General features: G+C 47.1%; 1 protein-coding gene across 9 annotated transcripts; it reads left to right on the top strand.

Moving 5' to 3' along the window:
* The first annotated feature begins 122 nt into the window (after positions 1-122).
* On the top strand, positions 123-18,894 carry KCTD21 (potassium channel tetramerization domain containing 21). 9 transcript variants are annotated; one of them, XM_045181975.3, is made up of 3 exons: positions 176-393; positions 3,309-3,435; positions 15,935-18,894. In XM_045181975.3, exons 2-3 carry the CDS (start codon positions 3,385-3,387, stop codon positions 16,745-16,747), a joined length of 864 nt encoding a protein of 287 aa, XP_045037910.1. In that variant the 5' UTR covers positions 176-393; positions 3,309-3,384; the 3' UTR covers positions 16,748-18,894. The 9 variants fall into 9 exon arrangements, with proteins under 9 accessions (XP_024428479.1, XP_045037910.1, XP_045037906.1 ...); XM_045181971.3 differs by lacking the exon at positions 3,309-3,435 and adding an exon at positions 938-1,216; XM_071221468.1 differs by lacking the exon at positions 176-393 and adding an exon at positions 823-1,216.
* Positions 18,895-20,172: the final 1,278 nt, after the last annotated feature.

Raw genomic sequence — 20,172 nt, 5'->3', positions numbered from 1 at the left:
TTTGCGCTGGGCACACCCAACCACAGAGAGCCCAGAGAGAACTACAAATCCGTGAGCTCCGCGCGGTACCGGGCTGCCACGCCCCTGGGCTGAACTCCAGGCCTCCGCCCCTCTCCCTAAGCTGCTCCGGCCGGGCGCAGAGGGGAGGCTGCAGAGAGCGGGCGAGGAGGTGGGTGCGGCGCGGCCTGGGGCGTGAGGCTCAGATATAGCGGCTGACGGGGGCACGGGCTCACCCGTGCACCTGTCCTACCACGTGAGGTCATCTAGCCTATCATAGCCTCGCCATTCTCATCTGTGCAATGGGGATGGTAACTCCTGTGGCTACAGGGGAGGGGACGCTTAATCGAGGAGAGGAGGCGGAGCTGGTGGAAGGAGCCGGAATGGATGGCGATGGTAGGAAAAGCCGGCATAATGAGGGTTGAGGCTGTTGGGAGTTTTTGGCGGGTGAGAAGGGGAACGCGCGTGTGGTCAGAGAGAGGGAATCCAGGACTGGGGAGTGCGTGCTGGGGGTGCCAATGAAGCAAGCTTGGGTAGGGTTGGGTGGAATAGGCCCAAAAGCATTGGGGAAGAAGGAGCGGAGAGAAAAATGAAAAGGACGCCTCCCAGGCCTGGAAAACCCAGTGTCGGCTGCGCTGATCGAATTGGGGAAAGGGGTTGCCCGAGTGCTCCAATACCTGTGAATGCACACAATGCCTTCCTTTTCTTGTGACTGGAAATAAAGAGCCAGCCCTCGAACTCAGTGCGTCACACACATGATCTCATTCAACCCCCACACCCAGGAAAGGCGTCACCATATCTGTTTACAGGTGAGGAACCTGAGGCTCAGAGAAATGAAGTGACTTGCCCCAGGACGCCTTACTTAAAAGGACAGGCGGAGACTGAGTCTGGAGTCGGTGGTAGGGAAGGAAAAAAAGTTTTGATGCGTTGCCTTTTGCAGGTTGTGACAGGACCTGCTTCCTCAACCCTTCTGAAAGCCAGCCAACCTGTAAGGCAACCCTCCTATGGCCATTGTGAGGATGAAATGGGGAGATGGATTTAAAAGCCCTTTGTTTACAAACTAATTGTTAGGAGCAGGAAAACCTAACCTAAGGAAAAGTGCTTGGAATGGGGTGCCGAAAGAAAATCACAAGATGAAGCCTGAGAATGTGCTGAGAGAATGAAGGGAAATTCTGGAGCAGGATGGGGGATGGTCATTGTTGTTGGGAGCCTGGAGCAGGTGAGAGAACATTTTGCTGGGCAAATGAGGAAGCCAGGTTGCCAGGTCAGGTGGCTTTCCCCCAGTAGCCTACCTCCTTTCCCTAGCTCATGGACTACTTGGGCAGCCCACTCCAGGGTCCAGGTGGGTCACCTGAGTCTAGGTAATAACTTTTCCCCATATAGAGTGGGTTGTGGGGATAATGGAACAGCCTGTGGGCTTCTTAGCGATGTGAACTGGGCGAAAGAGGGCTAAAATGATAGCTGTTGGGGCTAGGGAGGTCAGGAAGAGAAGGTGAAAGGCAGTCCCCAGGCTGTGAGCCAGAGTCTGTATCCTGGTGGGCTGAGTGAGGTGGGGAAGTCTCACCTGGTACAGTGGGAGACATGCCACATTACCCGCTCCGAGCATTGTCATCCTTAAAATGTACCCAACCACGTTCTCTCCAGCTCCCACACCGTGGGAGTTTTTGCATTTATTTCTGTGTGGTCACCTGGGCCTTGCCCTGAGCCTTAGATTCCAAACTGAAAATTCAAGAGAATGTTTCCAAAATAGAAAGCTTTAAAAATTCCAGAAAGGGTGGTAAATCTCCCTTTTGGTAGATGACTGTCATTCTGGGGTAAGGAAAATGGATTTGACTAAACTGAAAGCACTTTCCCTTCCCCTACTTGCCTGCTTCTGGGGGTACAGGGAGGGGAGATCCCAGCCCCAGCGGGGTGGCCAGGTACCCATCTACTTAAGTAAAACAGGCCTTGGTAAGGGGTGAGAATAAAACTGCAGATGCAGAGGAAGAAGGAATGACTTCAAGCTGAGGGGCCTGGCAGGTGAATGGGACTTGCCTTCACAATGCAGGCAGAGGGGATGGCAGGTGCCAAATTGTAGAGGTGGGAGAAGGCCTGGCATGAAAGTAGAGATAATAATAGTACAGGCATACCTCAGAGATGTTGCAGGTTGGGTTCCAGGCCACTGCAATAAATGAATATTGCAATAAAGCAAGTCATTGATTTTTTTGCAGGTGGAGGGTCTTGCCTTCTGTTTGTTAAAAAAAAAAAAAAAGTGCAGCAAAATGAGGTCCACTGGTAGCTGAGCTCAACATGCATCAGGTGCCTAGCACAGTGGTAAATGTCAGCCACCGTTATCACTGCTGCTATTGTTAGCATGATGGTGACACCATCCATCCAGGAATTGGTCCCCCTGAAGCTAGTTAAGTGGCAGGGCCTGATTCCAACACCGGCCCAGGTAATGGCAAATCCTATGCACTTGCCTCCTGCCTCAAAGCCCCTCCTGTTTTTTCTGACCGTCCACAACATTTGTGAGGCCCCAAAGTGGCCTGGACATTCTCCATGAGCCTTGAGCGGAGACTCTGGGTTCAGGAAAGAGCAGAAACAAGGTCTGAACAGCCATCTTCTCCCAGCCTGGACCCTCCCCACCCCAGGGAGGCAGGCAGGCCCAGCATGTGGTTTCTGTAGGCAGAGGGGCTCTGCAGGTGACCTCTCCCTACTGTGGGAGCTATTACATCTTAGCCCTTGTTGGCTTCCTCATCCTCCAAAGCACAGTGACACGTGGAGATTTTCAGTGCTTCTTAGTAACAGTAATAACAAGTCTCGTGTTCGTTGGGCTTGGGCACGCTGACTGGAACTTTACATCTGTAGTCCTGTGGGAAAGTGTTCTGTTCTTTCCCCTTCTTTCACAATAAAGGTATTTTTAGAATGCTCAAGCCTACAGAAAAGCTTAAAGAATAGCCTTTCACCTAGATGTACCAACTCACTTTGTTGATTTTGCTTTTACACACATTTGCTTTTTTTTTGCTAGACTATTTAAAAGTTACATCTTGACACTTGACCCCTAAATTCTTTAGCAGGTATCTCCTAATTATAATATTATCCTGCAATAACCATAATATTGTTATCATACCTAAGAATTAGCAAGAAGTCAATATTATCTAATAAACATTGATAAATTTATCCAGCTGCCAAAAATTTTATGTAGGTTTTTTTAAGTCAGATGCAGTCAAGATTCAGGCATTGCATTTAGTTATACCTTTAAGCAACTCATTTGCACTAGATAGAGCCCTTCTACCTATTTAAATTTGCTTGATTATTTTATCAATGATTAGATTTCCCTGGTGATATATCCAATACTTCTTACTGCATCACATCGGGGCATATGCTATCGGGTCCTACTCCCCGTGAATGCTGAACTCCCTGGCTAAGGCCATGACAGCCCGATCTCGCCCTGGAAGGGTAAGTTTCCCCCTGGTAGTTAATAACTAACCCGTGGAGTGACTCTCTGAGACTTGGAATTGTGTGTTCGCGATAACCTTTCACTCCACATCCATTGCTGGTCCTTGCCTGAATTGCAACACTGAGGATCACAGACGGTAATTTTCTGATTATGCCATTCTTACTATATTTATTAGCTGCTATTCTATGTTAGGGAATAACTTTTCATCTGTGTGTGTGTGTGTGTGTGTGTGTGTTTCTTTGTCACTCCCTCCACTTTCCTTCTTTTTTTCTTTTTGGAGTAACAGACTCCTGATTTTTTTTAAGAGGTCAGTGTATTACAACCCATTATCATCATTGATCTTTTCAGTACTCAAACTATCCCAAATTTGGTCAATGAGAATCTCTTCCTGCCAGCTCCTGTGTTCTTTTGTGTTTTTTATTGAGATACAATTGACATATAACATTGTATTAGTTTTAGATGTACAACATAATGATTTGACATATGTATATTTTGAGAAATTATTACAATACATTTAGTTAACATCCATCAACACATACAGTTACTAAAACTTTTTGGTTTTGATAAGGACTTTTAAGATCTCCTATGTTCTTTTGACATGGCCTCATTAATCTTTTATTGCTTCTTTCCTATCTGGAAAGAGACATTCCAGGCTCACCTTGCACTTTTCCTGTCAAAGTCCTGGAATCATCAGTTTTTTTCAGGAAACACCGGTTTGTGTGTGGGTTTTTTTGTAGAAGATAACATTTAGAAACTAAGATCTGGGGTCATGTGTGCTCATTATTACTGGGGTATCATTTCTAGGCTCTGAGCACAGCTAAGAAATGATGGATAATGGATGAATAATCATTGCTTAACAGATTCATTGTAGTTACAACAGCTGGTCCTCACTGTGTAAAAGGAGTAGATGGCACGGAAAATAGTATCATTATGGAAGCTCAGTGGGCAGTAATGTAGGGAATCGTGCAGAAAGAGCCCATGCCTTTTCCAGGGCTCCAAGAGTGTACAGCCTGTTAGCTGGGACCTCTGTGGCTGGGTTCGGTCCCTTGCTCAAAACTCAAATTGGAGACGACACCCCAGGCTGCCTCCAAAGGACTGGTTCTCTGTGCAGTGTCCAAATCCAGAGCCTCCCAGAGACCGGGACTCAGAGGTCAAGAATGCATGACACAATGCCCTGAGCCAGGGATTCATCCTCTCTGAGTTGGTGAAACGAAGATAATGTGGTCTGTCTTGCCAGGGTCCCAGACTTGTGGTACAGATGTATGTTTTGTAATTGCTAACAAGTCTCTTCAACATGTACTACAAAAATTCCTTCTCTTTTTCACTGTTTGCTTTATAATCCAATTTCATATATTATACTAATATAACTATCTTTTTTCAAATATTATTTCAGGTTATCACGCATCAACTTTTCCAAACTGAGATTCTAATCTTCTTCAAATATTTTTTAAATTATTTTTATTGTATTTTTTTCCATTACCACCTATCCCCCGTACAGCCACAGCCCCCACCGCCCGCAGTCACCACACGTTGTCCATGGCCATGGATCCTTTTTCCTTTTTGTTCCATCCCTCCACCCCCTCACCTCCCCCGGAGCTGGCAGCCTGCTCTCTATCTGAGTCTGCCTGTTTTGCTTGTTAGTCCAGTTTGTTCATTAGACTCCACGTATGAGTGAAATCACATGGTATTTGTCTTTCTCTGACTGGCTTATTTCACTTAGCATAATGTTCTCCAGGTCCATCCATGCTGTCTCAAAGGGTAAAACTTTCTTTTTTGTGGCCCAGTAGTATTCCACTGTGTCGACGTCCCATAGTTGTGTTATCCACTCATTTATTGATGGACACTGGGGCTGTTTCCAAATCATGGTGATTGTAAATAATGCTGAGATGGACATAGGGGTCCTTATGTTCTTTCGAATTAGTGTCTCAGGTTCCTTAGGGTAAATTGCCAGAAGTAGAATCACTGGGTCACAAAACAGATCCATTTTAAATTTTTTCAGGTATCTCCACACTGCTTTCTACAGTGGCTGCACCAATCTGCATTCCCACCAACAGTGCAAAAGGGTTCCCTTTTCTCCACATCCTCATTAGCAGTTCTTTGTTGATTTATTGATGATAGTCATTCTGACAGATGTGAGGTGATTTCATGGTGGGTTTTTTTTTAAGGTTTTATTTATTTATTTTTAGACAGAGGGGAAGGGAGGGAGAAAGAAGAGAGAAACATCAATGTGTGGTTGCCTCTCGTGCGCCCCTACTGGGGACCTGGCCCTCAACCCAGGCATGTGTCCTGACTGGGAATCAAACCCTTTGGTTCACAGACCAGTGCCCAATCCACTGAGCCACACCAGCCAGAGCTGTCTTTTTATTGTTGATGATTTCCTTTGCTGTGCAAAACTTTTTAGTTTGATGTAGTCCCATTTGTTTATTTTTTCTTTTGTTTCCTTTGCCTGAGGAGATACATCAGGTAAAAAATATTGTTCTGAGCAATGTTCGGGATTTTACTGCCTATGTTTTCTCCTAGGAATTTTATGGTTTTGGGTCTAACATTTAAATCTTTAATCCATTTTTTAATTTATTCTTGTGTGTGGTGTAAGAAGGTGGTCTAGCTTCATTTTTCTGAATGTATCTGCCCAATTTTCCCAATGCCATTTATGAATAAACTACCTCTAGCCCCATTATATGTGCTTGCTTCCTATGTCAAATATTAATTGACTCTAAAGGTGTAGGCTTAAATACTATTGGGATATGGATTCGGATAGCATAATAACTATAATTTTAGAACAACTTTAAAAACAACTCTCAGAAGAATTACAGGTATCTATTCAAATCCTATCTGTGCTTCTTAATAAAATGTCATAGCCTGTGTTGCTAGAGGCAGCACAGGCTTTGGAGAAACGCCTCACTTGGAATTCTAACCCTGCTGCCTCTAACTGTGATCTTAAGCAGCTGCCTTCACTACTCTGCTTCAGTTTTTTAATCATCTGCTTCAGTTTTTTAATCATTCAGTTTTATCATCCTAAAACTTGGGATGATAATTGGATCCACCTCACAGCATCAGTGTGGTATTTTAATGAAGTAACCTCTAGGAAAAAGTCTCACATAGCTCGGGCCATGTCCTAGGTGTTCAGGAAATGTTGATTCTCTGTGCCCTGGTCTTTTTGTAGGTCAGAATCAAATTGAGGTGGTAGGTGTGAGAGCACCTGGTAAGAGGGAGTAAGGGGACAAGTGACAGACTTCCCCAAGGGCCTTGGCTGCTGAATACCCAAACAGGAGTGTTGTCGCTCATAGCACCACCTTTGCCGGCAGGCCTAGGCTTGAATCCAGGCTCTGCCCCTGCTTTGGGCAAGTTACGTCTCTGAGCCTCGGGTCCCCATTTGTGGAATAGAGGTAATACTCTCCTCAGTTAGGGTTTAAATGAGTCAGTAGGTGTAATGCATCTAATACAGGTGTGGTACATGATAAGTACCACCCATCAAGCATAAGCTGTGTCCCTTGTGAGGCCTGAGAGGCCCATGGGTACCAGGACGTAGTTTTAAAGTAAGATTCTCTAGAGTGATGTCTTGCTGCCCTCCCTTATTAGGACATCTCCTCTTTAAGAATTCTGTTTTCTGTGTCACAATTAGAGGTTGCAACCTGGTGATTTTCAGGCCCTGGACTGGAATTGCCCTTCTGGTGGTACCAGGCTGGGCCTTAAAACCCCCTCTCATTTGGGCCACAGACCCTCTCGGGGAGGGCAGAGTTCCAGCCTCAACCCCCGCTGGCCTTTCCTGCTGGGTCAGATGATCCAATGATCAGCACAGCTCCGTTTCCTGGTTTGACACCAGTGGTTTTTCTCAGAGAGGAAGGTGGGATCAATCTTTTTCTTGGTTCTTTTCAAGTTGAGAGGCAGGTTTGGAAAGTCTCTCGCTTAAGAAAAACACTCATTCACACACGTGGGGGGATTCCTTTACCTCCTATTCCTGGTTCAGTTTGCATTTCCATGCATCTTTTCTAATCTGGCTTTTAAAAACCTGACTTTTCGTGTTTTGCTGCTTTGTATTTAGACATCATGAGTCGCCTTTGCAATGGAAGAGTTTAGACTCTCGGTGAACTTGGCCTGTGTCAGCTATGGAGGGGCTCTGGGCCGTCCTGGGGTCCCATCCCCATGTCCTCAGATGTGAGTGGGCATGGCTGCTGGCTGGCAGGGACTAGCTGCCCCAGTCTGGCCCAGGCAGAGAATAAGGGAGTGTGCAGCTCTCACTCACACTGGGCCCCATGGAGGGAAGGGGAAACACCCAGAGGTGCTGGACGCACACAGACCCGGAGTCGGATCCCAGCTCCTCCAGTGACTGAAGCTTTCTGAGCCTCAATTTCCTCGCCTTAAAATGGAAATGAGATGGCATCTGTCTCACAGGGTGCTTGTGAAGACATCAGATGAGGGAATGCACGTAAAGCATGTAGCATGAAAGTATCATTCTCTGTACTTTTCTATATATTTTTATTAAAAATAAAATGCTACCAAGTGTTAGGGGACGCTTCTCACACTGTAAAAACAGGAGGTGTGTGCTCAGCAAGTGGTGGCTGCAGAGCAGTGTCTTAAAAGGCTGCTTCAGGGATTCTCGAACTGACGACAGCTGTTTCAGCCGTTTGTTGCTATTACAACTCTTAGGGGCCTGTGCAGGGGGAAGAGAATGAATTACATGTCCTGAGCAAGTCACCAGTCTTTCTGAGTCTGTTTCCTATCTGCCAACAGGGAGAATGATGCCCATGCTGTAGGACTGCTATGAGAATTAAAAGGGCTGATGAGTGTAAAGGCCTTGGATGTAGTGAAACCCTCAGTAAATGTTCATCCCTCCCCTCTCATGGCCTCCCTGCTGCCCCGCCCCCGGCCCATCACCACAATGCTACCAGCACCTGCTGGGTGCTAGGCAGTGTATATGTAGACAAGTGAAATGTGTCATTGCTCTCAAGGAGATCACAAACTGGGCAGTGGTTCTCAAAAACAATTTTTATCACAGCCCAAAGTATGCAGATACACTGTATCACAATCCAGTTCATACACACACACACAACCAAAAGTTTCATAACAATATACGTACATAAGTGGTCATAACCCACTGTATAGGTCTTCTGACACAATCACAATACTGGTTTTTTTATTTTATTAAGGCATAATTTATATACAGTAAAATTCACCCTTTTTAGGTATACAGTTGTATGAATTTTTATAATCTTTATACAGTCATTTGGCCACTACCACATCAAAATATAGACTATTTCTCTCACTCCAAAATATTCCCTCACACTGTTAGATAGGGCTAGGGTATCAAGGCCTGGGCAGTTCCTACTAAGTGCTATTCTTGTTCAATGTTAAAATGTAGCACAGTATTTTGCAGATGCAGCTGTAACAAGAGGAGCTTGACCCTAACCGAACAGGGTAAGTTTAGCTAACTGCAAAGAAGTCAACATGTAATTAACCAAATAGTGCATATAAGCAATGACTTAAGTCACGTGGAAGCTCTATGCAAAACTGTTTCCACAGTGGGTATACCACTGGGCGTCCTCGCCAGCAGTGCCTGAGGGTTTCCGCTGTTCTCACCGGCATTTGGTACTGCTGGGTCTGTTTGTCATTTTAGACAGGAATGTAGCAGTATCTAACTGTGGTTTTCATGTCCCTAATGAGCAGTGATGGTGAGTGAGCATCTTCTCATGTACTTATCATCTGTATATGTCTTCTTTGGTGAAGTGTTTGTTCAGATGTTTTAACAATTTTATTTGGAGCACTGTCCGTTTTCTTATTGAGTTTTGACAGTTCTTTATATATTCCGGTTAAAAACCAGAATATCTTTATACAGATATGTGTTTTATCAGATACGTGATTTGCAAATCCCTCTATCAGACATGTGTTTTGCAAATATTTTATCCCAGTCTTTGTATAATTTTCATTTTGTTAACAGTGTATTTTGAAGAGGTTTTCATTTGGATGAAATCCAGTTTGTCAGTTTTTTAACGGTTTGTGCCTTTTGGGTTCTACCGAAGAAATCTTCGCATACCCCAAAATCACAAAGATTTTCTCCTAGACATTTCATAGTTTTAAAAAGATTTACATTTAGGTCCATTACCTATTTTGAGTTGTTTGTATATGGTGCAAGGTACGGGTTAACGTTCTTTTTTCCGTGTGGATGTCCAGTGATCTGCATCTTGAAGAGGCCGGGAAGGAGGGCCACGTGCAGAGCAGATCGTAACACGATGGAATGGTGGGCAGTGCTGGAGAGAACTGTTCAAGGGACCTGGGAGCCCCAGGAGGAGAGCTATTAACACTGGAGATTGGGGGACAGCCTTACAGAGAGGCAGTGACTCATAGGCAGAGCCTTAGAGGATCACAGCAAAGAAGGTGGAGAAGGGTGATGTAAGGAGAGCAAAGGCAAGGCAGGTGACAATGTGAGGGTATGTGCTGTGGTTCCTGGAGTGACAGAGCATAGATTGGGGGGAGGGGCAGGTTAGAGGTGAGATTGGAAGAGCAAGGTGGTTTGGACAGGCGGTAGTGCTTCAGGACGGTCAGTCTGCAGACTAAGAGGGAAGGTGGACAAAAGAAGTCAGGGAACCAAGTGAGGATGTGAGGGGAGTGGAGATGAGGCCTGAGCTCCAGGAGCAGCTATAGGGATAGGTTCAAGGAGGTATAGTTGAGAAAAAGTTTAGGGATAAGAAGTCAGAACTGCCTCCCAGGTCTTGGGTTCAGGCAGCTGAGTGGCTAGGAAGAGTTCACCGCAGGTTTGGGGAAGGAATTCTGTGTTAGGCTCCTGGTAACTGCAGGATGTCCAGGTGGGGATGTCTTGGAGGCAGCTGGGTACACACTGGAGCTGTAGCTCAGTGATGCTCGTTCATCCTCACCTGACCACAACAAACCCTTTGCCACACTCAGGGTGCTCCTCAGCCCCCCAGAGATGCCAGTTCCTGCCTCCTTGTGTCATTGTGCCTTTGACATGGGGCCTGAGCACTTAGGATGGTGGAGACCATGGTGCTGCCACTAGAAAATAAGGGCTTGCATGACCGGGCTCTGTGACTCGTGGGTATAGAGACAACACCACAGAGAGCAACCTAGGAAACCTGCCTTCCAACCAGCCTCTGCCCCTACTGGCTGTGCAGCTGTCTGTGCTGCCCTCCCCAGACAAATGACCGAGACACAGCTCGAGGGTGAGGGAGACGGCCTGTCCGTAAGCTGTCCCCCAATCTCCAGTGGGTGAATAGCTCTCCTCTTGGGGCTTCTGGGTCCCTTGAACAGTCCTCTCCAGCACTGCCCACCATTGCATCATGTCATGATCTGCTTTGCACGTGGCCCTCCTTCCCGGCCTCTTCCAAGATGCAGATCATTGGACATCCACACGGAAAAGAAGAACCTTAGCCCATGTGCTCTGCTGCTTTTGCAGGAGAAAAAGTAGTTTGGGTGCCTACCCAAGGGCCCCAAGGTACGGCTTGTGGCTCTTAACTGTCCCCTCCGCCCCCAGTGCCCTGTGCTCTTTCACACTAATGCACAGAGATGGGGGTCTGTGGGCCACAGAACTGTCAGGAAAACAACCCAGCCTCTGACACCTGAGCCTGTTCCTTCCATGGAGCTGAGCCACTTCACAGAGCCAGAGCCTTAAGTCAAGGAGAGAGAGTGAAAACTAGAATATGCAAATTACTACCTGGAAAGAAAAGGAGGTTCTGGAATGAGGAAGGGGATGGCCTATTCCAGGACTCCTGCCTGGGCCCTCTGGAAAGAATTGGCCAGACTCTGGCCTGAGACAAAGCACTTTCCCCAGCTGCAGGTCTGCACACAGCAGCTGTCCCTTCCTCACCCCACCTTTCTGTTAGCTCTCCCCACTGTCTCGCAGCCCATGTGCTTCAGGCTGCTGCTGCTGCTGATTTTACAACCGCATCGTCAGCTTGTTTCTCTGCAGACACTCCAGATGGTTAGGTCCTTTCTGTTGTACCAAAATGCCCTATTAGACAGAGATGCAATCACGAGGGGACCCAACCCCCTCCCCAGTTAGGTAGGGAAGCCAAGCATCACCTCAGTCCTCGAGGTGGCAGGTCTCTATCCCCTGGAATAACGGGGTTTCAGTGCAGCCTCCTCAGAAGGCAGACTCGCCGTCGGAAATACTCTGGCATACTTACCACCCTTGCAGAAGCCCCCGCACCCCCAACCTCTGTTTTCTTCTCTGGATAGTGAGTGTGCCAAGGATTCATTCCTGACCTACTCCCAAAGCACCTGGTACATCTCCCCTGTCACTGCACCCTCACTGCCTCTTATCTCAGCCTCCCCCACCATCCTGGCCTCTTCTCAAGGTCAGCACTGGAGTCAATTCCTCTCTGCGCCACCCACACCCAGCATCTGGAAGAGACTGCCAAATCTGTCCCATAGATTGGGTCTTGGGAAAGTATCATGTTGGAAGCAGAGATGGTACATCCCCTGCTTTCTAAAATCTTAAAGAGAAGGTGTAGAATGCAAGAGTTCAAGTTGAAGGAAATGCTAAAGGCTGTGAGATTAGTGGGCTAGGGAGGCTCTGTGAGAGCCCTTGGGAAGGGTGCTCAGTGGCAGACTCCACATTTGCACTGACCACCTAGGAAGCTTCAGAGGAGGCTGGGGTGCCATCATGACAGGAAAGGGCAGGCCACCAGGAGCCAAGAGCATCTCCCTGGCAAGGCAGGCTGTTACCGGAAGATGAAGAGTCCAGAAAAAGGTGTCATATAGAGTCAAAGGGCTGAGTGAACCATTGTGGGCCTGGTAGACAGATGGAAGTGGCACTAATCACAGCCATTTTTTGTACATTTTTTGAGAAAGAAAAATAATTAAACAAGGAGGCAACCTTGGTACAGCAGAAGGAGCACTAGGCTTGGAGTACAAATCTCAGCATTTGTTAGGTACTTAGAGTATACCAGTCTTTGGCTAGTAAGCATTTACAAAGTTTTCTCTCTCACATAAAGGGACCTGGGTTTGAATCCTGGTATGATCCCTCACCTCTGAGTGTGGGGGGTAAATCCAGGCACAGTTTTTCTCATCTGCAGAAGACGGGTGGTGGTATTGTCTATGTCGAAAGATACATGACTATTATGTATGCAAATGTAAGAGTAGATGCATAGCATTCAGTCCAGGCACATTTTCTCTTTCCTCAGACCAGTGGTTCTCTGTCTTAACATTTAGAATTACTGAGGGCACTTTTTAAAAAATACTAATGCTGGGGCAACATTCTTGACCAATTAAAACAATCGCTGGAAGGTGGGATCCAGGCTTCATTTTTTCTTTAATTAAATCATTTTTTAATTTTTCAATTATAGTCGGTATGCATTATTATGTTAGTCTCAGGTGTATACCCCAGGGATTAAACATTACATAATTTACTAAGTGATCATCCTGATAAATCTCACATCCATCTGACAACACACGTAGTTATTCGAATGTTACTTTACATCCCCATAATTATTCTAACTACCCATTTGTACTTCTTAATCCCTTCACCTTTTCACCCATGCCTCCAACCCCCCTCCTATCTAGCAACCATTAAAATGTTCTCTGGATTTATGAGTCTGTTTCTGTTCTGCTTGTTGATTTATTTTGTTTTTTAGATTCAATTGTTGATAGACATGTATTTATTACCATTTTATTGTTCATAAGTTTTCATATTTTCTTCTTCTTCCTCTTCTTCTTCTAGAAGACCCCTTAACGTTTCATATAATACTGGTTTTGTGGTGATGAACTCCTTTAGTTTTTTCTTGTTTGGGAAGCTCTTTATCTGTCCTTCAATTCTAAATGGTAGCTTTTCTGGGTAGAGTAATGTAGGTTATAGGTCCTTGCTTTTCATCATTTTGAATATTTCTTCAAATTCCTTCAGTCCTGCAAAGTTTCTGTTGAGAAATCAGCTGACAGTCTTATGGGAGCTCCCTTATAGGTAACTGCTTTTCTCTTGCTACTCTTAAGATTCTCTCTGTCTTTAAGCTTTTGCATTTTAATTATGATGTGTCTTGGTGTGGGCCTCTTTGGATTCATCTTGTTTGGTACTCTCTGCACTTCCTGGACTTGTATATCTATTTCCTTCACCAAGTTAGGGAAGTTTTCTGTCATTATTGTTTCAACTAGGTTTTCAATTTCTTGCTGTCTCTCTTCTCCTTCCAGCCCCCATGATATTAATGTTGGTATACTTGAAGTTGTCCCAGAGGCTCTTTACACTATCCTCACTTTTTAAAATTCTTTTCTCTATTTGCTGTTATAATTGGGTGTTTTTTGCTTCTTTATCTTCCAAATCTCTGATTTGATCATCAGCTTCATCTACTCCACTGTTGATTCCCTATAATGTATTCTTCATTTCAGTTAATGTACTCTTCATTTCTGACTTGGTCTTTCTTTTGTTTTCTATCTCTGTTTTTATGTTTCCTATCTCTTTGTTGAAGTTCTCACTAAGTTCATCTACTCTTCCCCTAAGGTCACTGAGCGTCCTTATAACCGGTGTTTTGAACTCTGCATCTAATAGATTGCTTGTCTCCATTTTGTTTAGTTCTTTTTCTGGAGTTTTGTTCTGTTTTTTCATTTGAGATACATTTCTTTGTCTCCTCATTTTGGCAGGTTCCTTGTGTTTGTTTCTATGTATTAAGTAGAGCTGCTACATCTCCCAGGCTTGGTAGAGTGATCTAATGTAGCAGGTGTTTTGTAGGGTCCAGAGGCACAGCCTCCCTCATCACACAAGCCGGGCACTCAAGGTGCGTCCCCATGTGGGCTTTGTACACCCTCCTCTTGTAGTGGAGCCTTCATTGCTGTTGGCACTTCAGTGGGAGGGGTTTACCTGCAGGCTGATCAGCTGCAAGAACTGGCTGCAAACACCAACCTCCAACCACTGTGGAGGCTCAGCTGTGCTTGGGCCCACCCCACAGAGCAGGAATTACTTCAGCGGGGCTCTGGTACCCACTGAATCCACCCCTTGGGAGTGTCACTTGTGGAGGTAGGTGGTTGGGTGGTGGTGCTTCACTGTGGTCTGACGCTGTCCGCTGGGTGTGCTGGCTGTGGGGCCTCCTGGGAGGTGCAGGCCAAAGTCAGCCACTGCCTGTGTTCTGTTTGCTCTCACCCACCATGAGCTACAAAGTCATCTGCAGATGGCTGCTACTTGTGCTGGGCTTGCAGGTGCCCAGGCAAGGCCAAGCTGAGAACCAAGGCTAGTTGCTGCTAGTGTGGGCCTGGGGCCACTTAGCAAGAGGTATGTGTCTTGCTGAGGACAAAAGCTGTTTGTCTGAGAGATGTTAGGAAAATCTGAAGGATGAAACAAGGCGGGACATTGTATGGAAAAGCCACTGGAAAGAGCTTGGGTGGGCCCAAAAGTTGCATGGGGCAGGACCTCAGGGAATCACCAGGGCAGGGCAAATGGTGTGAGCTAGGTTGAGGGAGACTCACATATGGCACCTATATGTGGGCTCGGTAGGTGGAGGGCTCATCAAAAGAACAGTGGCCTCTGCCAGCATTTCTGTCTGGGAGAAAGCTTCCTCCCAACCCCTAGCTCTCACCCTGATACAGGACAATTCAGTTTTCCCCCTTATGTTTCTGGTGCCTTTCAAGCTGCTGCCTCAGTGCTGGAGCTCAGAGGGAGTGAATCTGAGTAAGTCTATGAGCAGGCCCTTTAAAAGGAACTTCCTGGGGCTCCAAAGTCCCTCCATCTCCCTCAGCCTCAATCCTTGCTGGGTTTTAGAGCCTGAAGTTATTGGGACTTCTCTGTCTGGCACTGGAACACTGTGCTGGGGGACCTGGTGTGGGGCAGGGACCCCTCGCTCCTAAGGGGTGACCTCTGTAGCCAAGATATCCCTCCCAATTTTTATCTGCCACACCTGGGTGTGGAACCAACCGATTCCACGCCTCTGCCCCTCCTACTAGTCTCGATGTGGCTGCTTCTTTAATTCCCTAGTTGTAGGACTTCCATTCAGCCGGATTTCCTGTGATTCTGAATGGTGGTGATTCTAAAGTTTAGTTGTAATTTTGATGTGCCTTTTTTTTTTTTTAACTCACTAGGGAACATAATATGCTTTCAACAGTGTGGCAGTTATAACCCATCCATTTGTTCATTCAGTATTAATCCATTTTGACCTCAAGGACTGTAGGCTTGATCTACAATAAGGAGTTGAGAACTGTGCCTACCCAGATGTTATGGACTGAATGTCTGTGTCCCCAAAAATTCATATTGAACTCCTACCGCAAATGTGATGGTATAAAGAAATAGGATCTTTGGAAGGTGATTAGGTCATGAGAGTAGAGAACGGGATTAGTGCCCTTATAAAAGAGACTCCAGAGAGCTCTCTTGCCCCTTCTGCCACATGAGGACACATAAAGAAGACAGCCTCTATCATGCCCACAACTGGATCTTTGATGTCCAATCTCCAGATCTGTGAGAAACAAATATTATTTAGACATCCACTCTGTGGCATTCTGCCGTAGCAGCTCCAACAGACTAAGACACCCGCTATGGTTGAGTGATGGTCATTCCTAACTTTTCTCCTTCTCTAGGACTACTTCCCAGCACTCCAGCCTCCTGCCATGTCCGACCCCATCACACTAAATGTTGGGGGAAAGCTCTACACAACCTCATTAGCAACTTTGACCAGCTTCCCTGACTCCATGCTAGGTGCCATGTTCAGTGGGAAGATGCCCACCAAGAGGGACAGCCAAGGCAACTGCTTCATTGACCGTGATGGCAAAGTGTTCCGCTACATCCTCAATTTTCTACGGACCTCTCACCTGGACTTACCTGAGGACTTCCAGGAGATGGGCCTGCTCCGCAGGGAGGCTGACTTCTACCAGGTGCAGCCCCTGATTGAGGCGCTGCAGGAGAAGGAGGTGGAGCTCTCTAAGGCGGAGAAGAATGCCATGCTCAACATCACGCTGAACCAGCGTGTGCAGACGGTCCACTTCACTGTGCGTGAGGCGCCCCAGATCTACAGCCTCTCCTCCTCCAGCATGGAGGTCTTCAACGCCAACATCTTCAGCACCTCCTGCCTCTTCCTCAAGCTCCTCGGCTCCAAGCTCTTCTACTGCTCCAATGGCAATCTGTCCTCCATCACCAGCCACTTGCAGGACCCCAACCACCTGACTCTGGACTGGGTGGCCAATGTGGAGGGCCTCCCAGAGGAGGAGTACACCAAGCAGAACCTCAAGAGGCTCTGGGTGGTTCCAGCCAACAAGCAGATCAACAGCTTCCAGGTCTTTGTGGAGGAGGTGCTGAAAATTGCTCTAAGTGATGGCTTCTGCATCGATTCTTCTCACCCACATGCTCTGGACTTTATGAACAATAAAATTATTCGATTAATACGATATAGGTAAAAGGACCCCAAGCCACATTGGAGGAAGGATCCCAAGAAGCTCCACATCAGCCAAGATCTTAGAGAGCGTCTCACCAGTGGTGTGAGGCAGGGCACTCTACTAATCTGTATTAATCGCATAGCAGGACTTGATTCCCCCCATGATGCAGTCCACCTGTAGGAATCCATGTGTCCTCAACAGAGCCTCCTTTTTTCTTGCCATTTTGAGCTGGAGATGGGCAATCTGTTACAAGTGGAGAGTCTGCCCATGTGTCCTAAAGGAGGCCACCAGAGGGCTTTCTGGCTAGACAGAAGAGCAGCATTTCTGTCACGGACTCCATCCCTCTCTATACCACTAGGCAGCACCTCACTTACCCATCTGAATAAGAGCCCCTGATGGAGGGGATGAGGTGAGAACAAGATGCTCCCTTCAGTTTCCCAGGATGGAAAGTACCCATGGATCCTCATCACCCCTGCTCCTCTGTCTGGGGAATGCAGCCAGGACCTTGGACTTGTTTGCCCAAGGGCAACCGTGTTTGACTGGCATGGACAAGCATTATGTTCTCGAAGCTGCCTCGGCCCCTGCTGGGGGAGAGATTTGAGCTGTGGTGTGTCCTAAAGGAGTGAGCGTCCAAGCAGGGGTCAGAAGATGGGGATATATCCCTTTTGACTGGATCAACTCTTAAGCATTTGGGGATTTGGGGCTTCAGAAATGGGCTGCTGTCCCTGTGAAGGCTTGAAAACCTGGAGCCAGTGCAATGAAAGGCACCTCGTACTGGGCCTGACTTTTGTAATTCTTTCCCCCAAAATTTAAGGTATTATTGAAACAAGTCATTTTAAACAAATATAGGATGGACTCTCCAGGTTGAAAAGTAATTCAACAGTTGCTTAGCCCTCCCTCGTCCCCGCACACCCCAGCACATTTGGGGATGAGTGTCTCTCCCTGGCACCTCCATGCCGTCCCCTCTCTCTGCTTGGCATACCTCCAGTGATGGGAAGAGCATCAGCCCTGAAGCAGCCCCTGCCGTGGTTGGGTACTGGCTGTTAGAAAGTTCCTATAACAAGCCAAACTCTGTCCTTGCACTCCCATTTTCCGGTCTCATTCTCACCCAAATACGTATTTCTCTTTCAAAATAGTCACCTTGAGAGACACTCGTTCTGAAAATATTATTAGGATTCCCCTTTGGGCTCTGTCTTCAGAACCAAGGTTGGCCCTCTTCCATCCCCTGTAAGTCAACCCTATTCTGTTAGAACTTTGTCTCCCTTGTGACCCCCATTTACCCACCTTTCTCACAAGCCACAACTCCAGATACCCTGTGACCGTCTTCTATTGGAGGATGGAGATTTGCTGCCCCTGAGGAAGTGCTGCCAGACCAGGGTCTTGGAAAGCAGTGTGCAGCTAGGAGCCTGAGTGGTCTGAACCATAACACTGCCCTTGGACCAAGTGTCCAGCCCCTAAGACACTGTTCTGAAGGCGGTGGCCTTCCCCTGTAGTACTGTTCCTGGTCATAACTGAACTGTGGACCTCCTTGGCATGAGATCCAGGGCAAGACTCCCCAAGCCACTACTTCCCAGGGGGTGATGAGCAGTGCAGGCTTCAAAACTGCACATTATGATTCATCCCTAGAGTGAGTACGGCCTTGGGAGTCCTATGGTCTTTCCCACTGGGTAGAAGCCCTCAGACAAAGCCAGGAAAGCCTGCTGGCACAGGCGCCCAAAGAGATGGGCTGAGGAAGGGTCTTCCCAGACCTCTGCTCTGTGAGAAGGGAGCTTGTACACCGGGCTGTGGGCAAGGCCACATCCCTTAGGGAATACAGGCCTTTTCCTCCTACAGTGGGACCCAAGAGTGACAGCTGCACCAGGCCAAGCTATGACCACAACAAAACAGTTTAAGGAAGAATCTCGTAAACTACCACTTCCCTTTTCTCCTCTCCACAAAAATTCTTTTACTCCCATCTTTTCGGTGCTTCTTAATTCAAGCAGGTTGACTTTAGAGAAAGTACAGGACCTATGAAGCTACTAATGTGCTGTGTGACTTTGTGCAAGTCACTCACTTCACTGAGCCACTTCTGTTTCTTCATCTGTGAAATGGGCATAACAGTAATACATAACCCTACCTACCTCACAGGGCTGTTGTGAGGATCAAATAAAATAATGTATGTGACAATACCATATAAATGATAAATAGTTATTATTTTGTGTCTGCTTATAAGAGACAAAACCCTGGCCTTGGACACCTGGATTTGAATTCTGGCTTCATCACTGCTATATAACCTTGGACAAGCCACTGGTCCTTTCTGATTTGTTTCCTCATTGGATAACGACCACACCTCCCAAAGATTGATTTATTTATTTATTTTTAAAGAGGGGACGGGAGGGAGAAAGAGAGGGAGAGAAACATCAATGTGTGGTTGCCTCTCACACGCCCCCTAGTCGGGACCTGGCTCACAACCCAGGCACGTGCCCTAACTGGGAATCGAACCAGTGACTCTTTGGTTCGCAGGCCAGTGCTCAATCCACTGAGCCACACCAGCCAGGGCTGCATGTGAAAATTCTTAACTAGGCCTGGTACACAGGAGCTCTACATATGCTTGCCCTTTCAGGAGGTAATAACGATGGACTTTTGGGCGGGGGTTACCACTTTAACGAGCCCTTCTGGAGTATGTGATGTGTGAGCCCTGAGGATGGAAACAGCAACAAGTAAAAAGCCTAGAAGTTCACACAGGGTGCTGCGGGAACTTGGGGAAAGGTCAATTCTCAGAAGGATTAATGGATGGCGCAGCTGGACCTTTGAGGGTAGGTTGAGAGGCCCAGGAGCAGGCAGAGCAGGCAATGGAGGAAAGGTGAGCCTTCATACAGAGCCACAGCACGGTCACCATACACATGTCTCACTTAGGTGAGTGCAGCCATCTGCTTAGCAAAACAGAAACAGAACACTGAGCAGTGCAGGCAGCACCCTCCCAGAGGACCGGTGAGTCGGAGTGAGTATAGGCTGGCAGGCGGGGATGTGCTGTTGCTTGTTGGCCTCTCATTGCCCTGAGTGAGGCTGATGCTGATCAGCGATCTCAACCAGGCACAGTTTACTTAACCTTGTGCACAGCGGAGAGCTGTGTCCCAAGGGAAGGCCAATTCCAGGCACACTTGAGTTTGTGAACTCTCTGTTCCTACCCTAGGCATGGTCCCAGGCTTGCAAAGAGACAGTTGGGGTGCTCGAGGGGACCTGAGACACCTTGGTGTGGCCCCGTTGTGAAGGCTGCTGCCGGAGGCCAACAGCGGCTACCACTGACTGCTCCCTGTAACCTCATACCCTCCGGACCACCTGAAGCCCTCTGCGCTTTTGTGAAGGGCAAGCTCTGTGACCCTCTGTTCTGCCTTTGAGCCAGAGCTCCCTATGTAGAGGTGGCATAGTCCCCACCCTTATCCACACCTCAAAACCCAACATAGCAC

The sequence above is a fragment of the Desmodus rotundus genome, chromosome 5 (genome assembly GCF_022682495.2).
Source record: "Desmodus rotundus isolate HL8 chromosome 5, HLdesRot8A.1, whole genome shotgun sequence".
Taxonomy (NCBI): domain Eukaryota; kingdom Metazoa; phylum Chordata; class Mammalia; order Chiroptera; family Phyllostomidae; genus Desmodus; species Desmodus rotundus.
The sequence above is the reverse complement of the archived record's forward strand: the minus strand, read 5'-3'. Positions and strand labels throughout refer to the sequence as shown.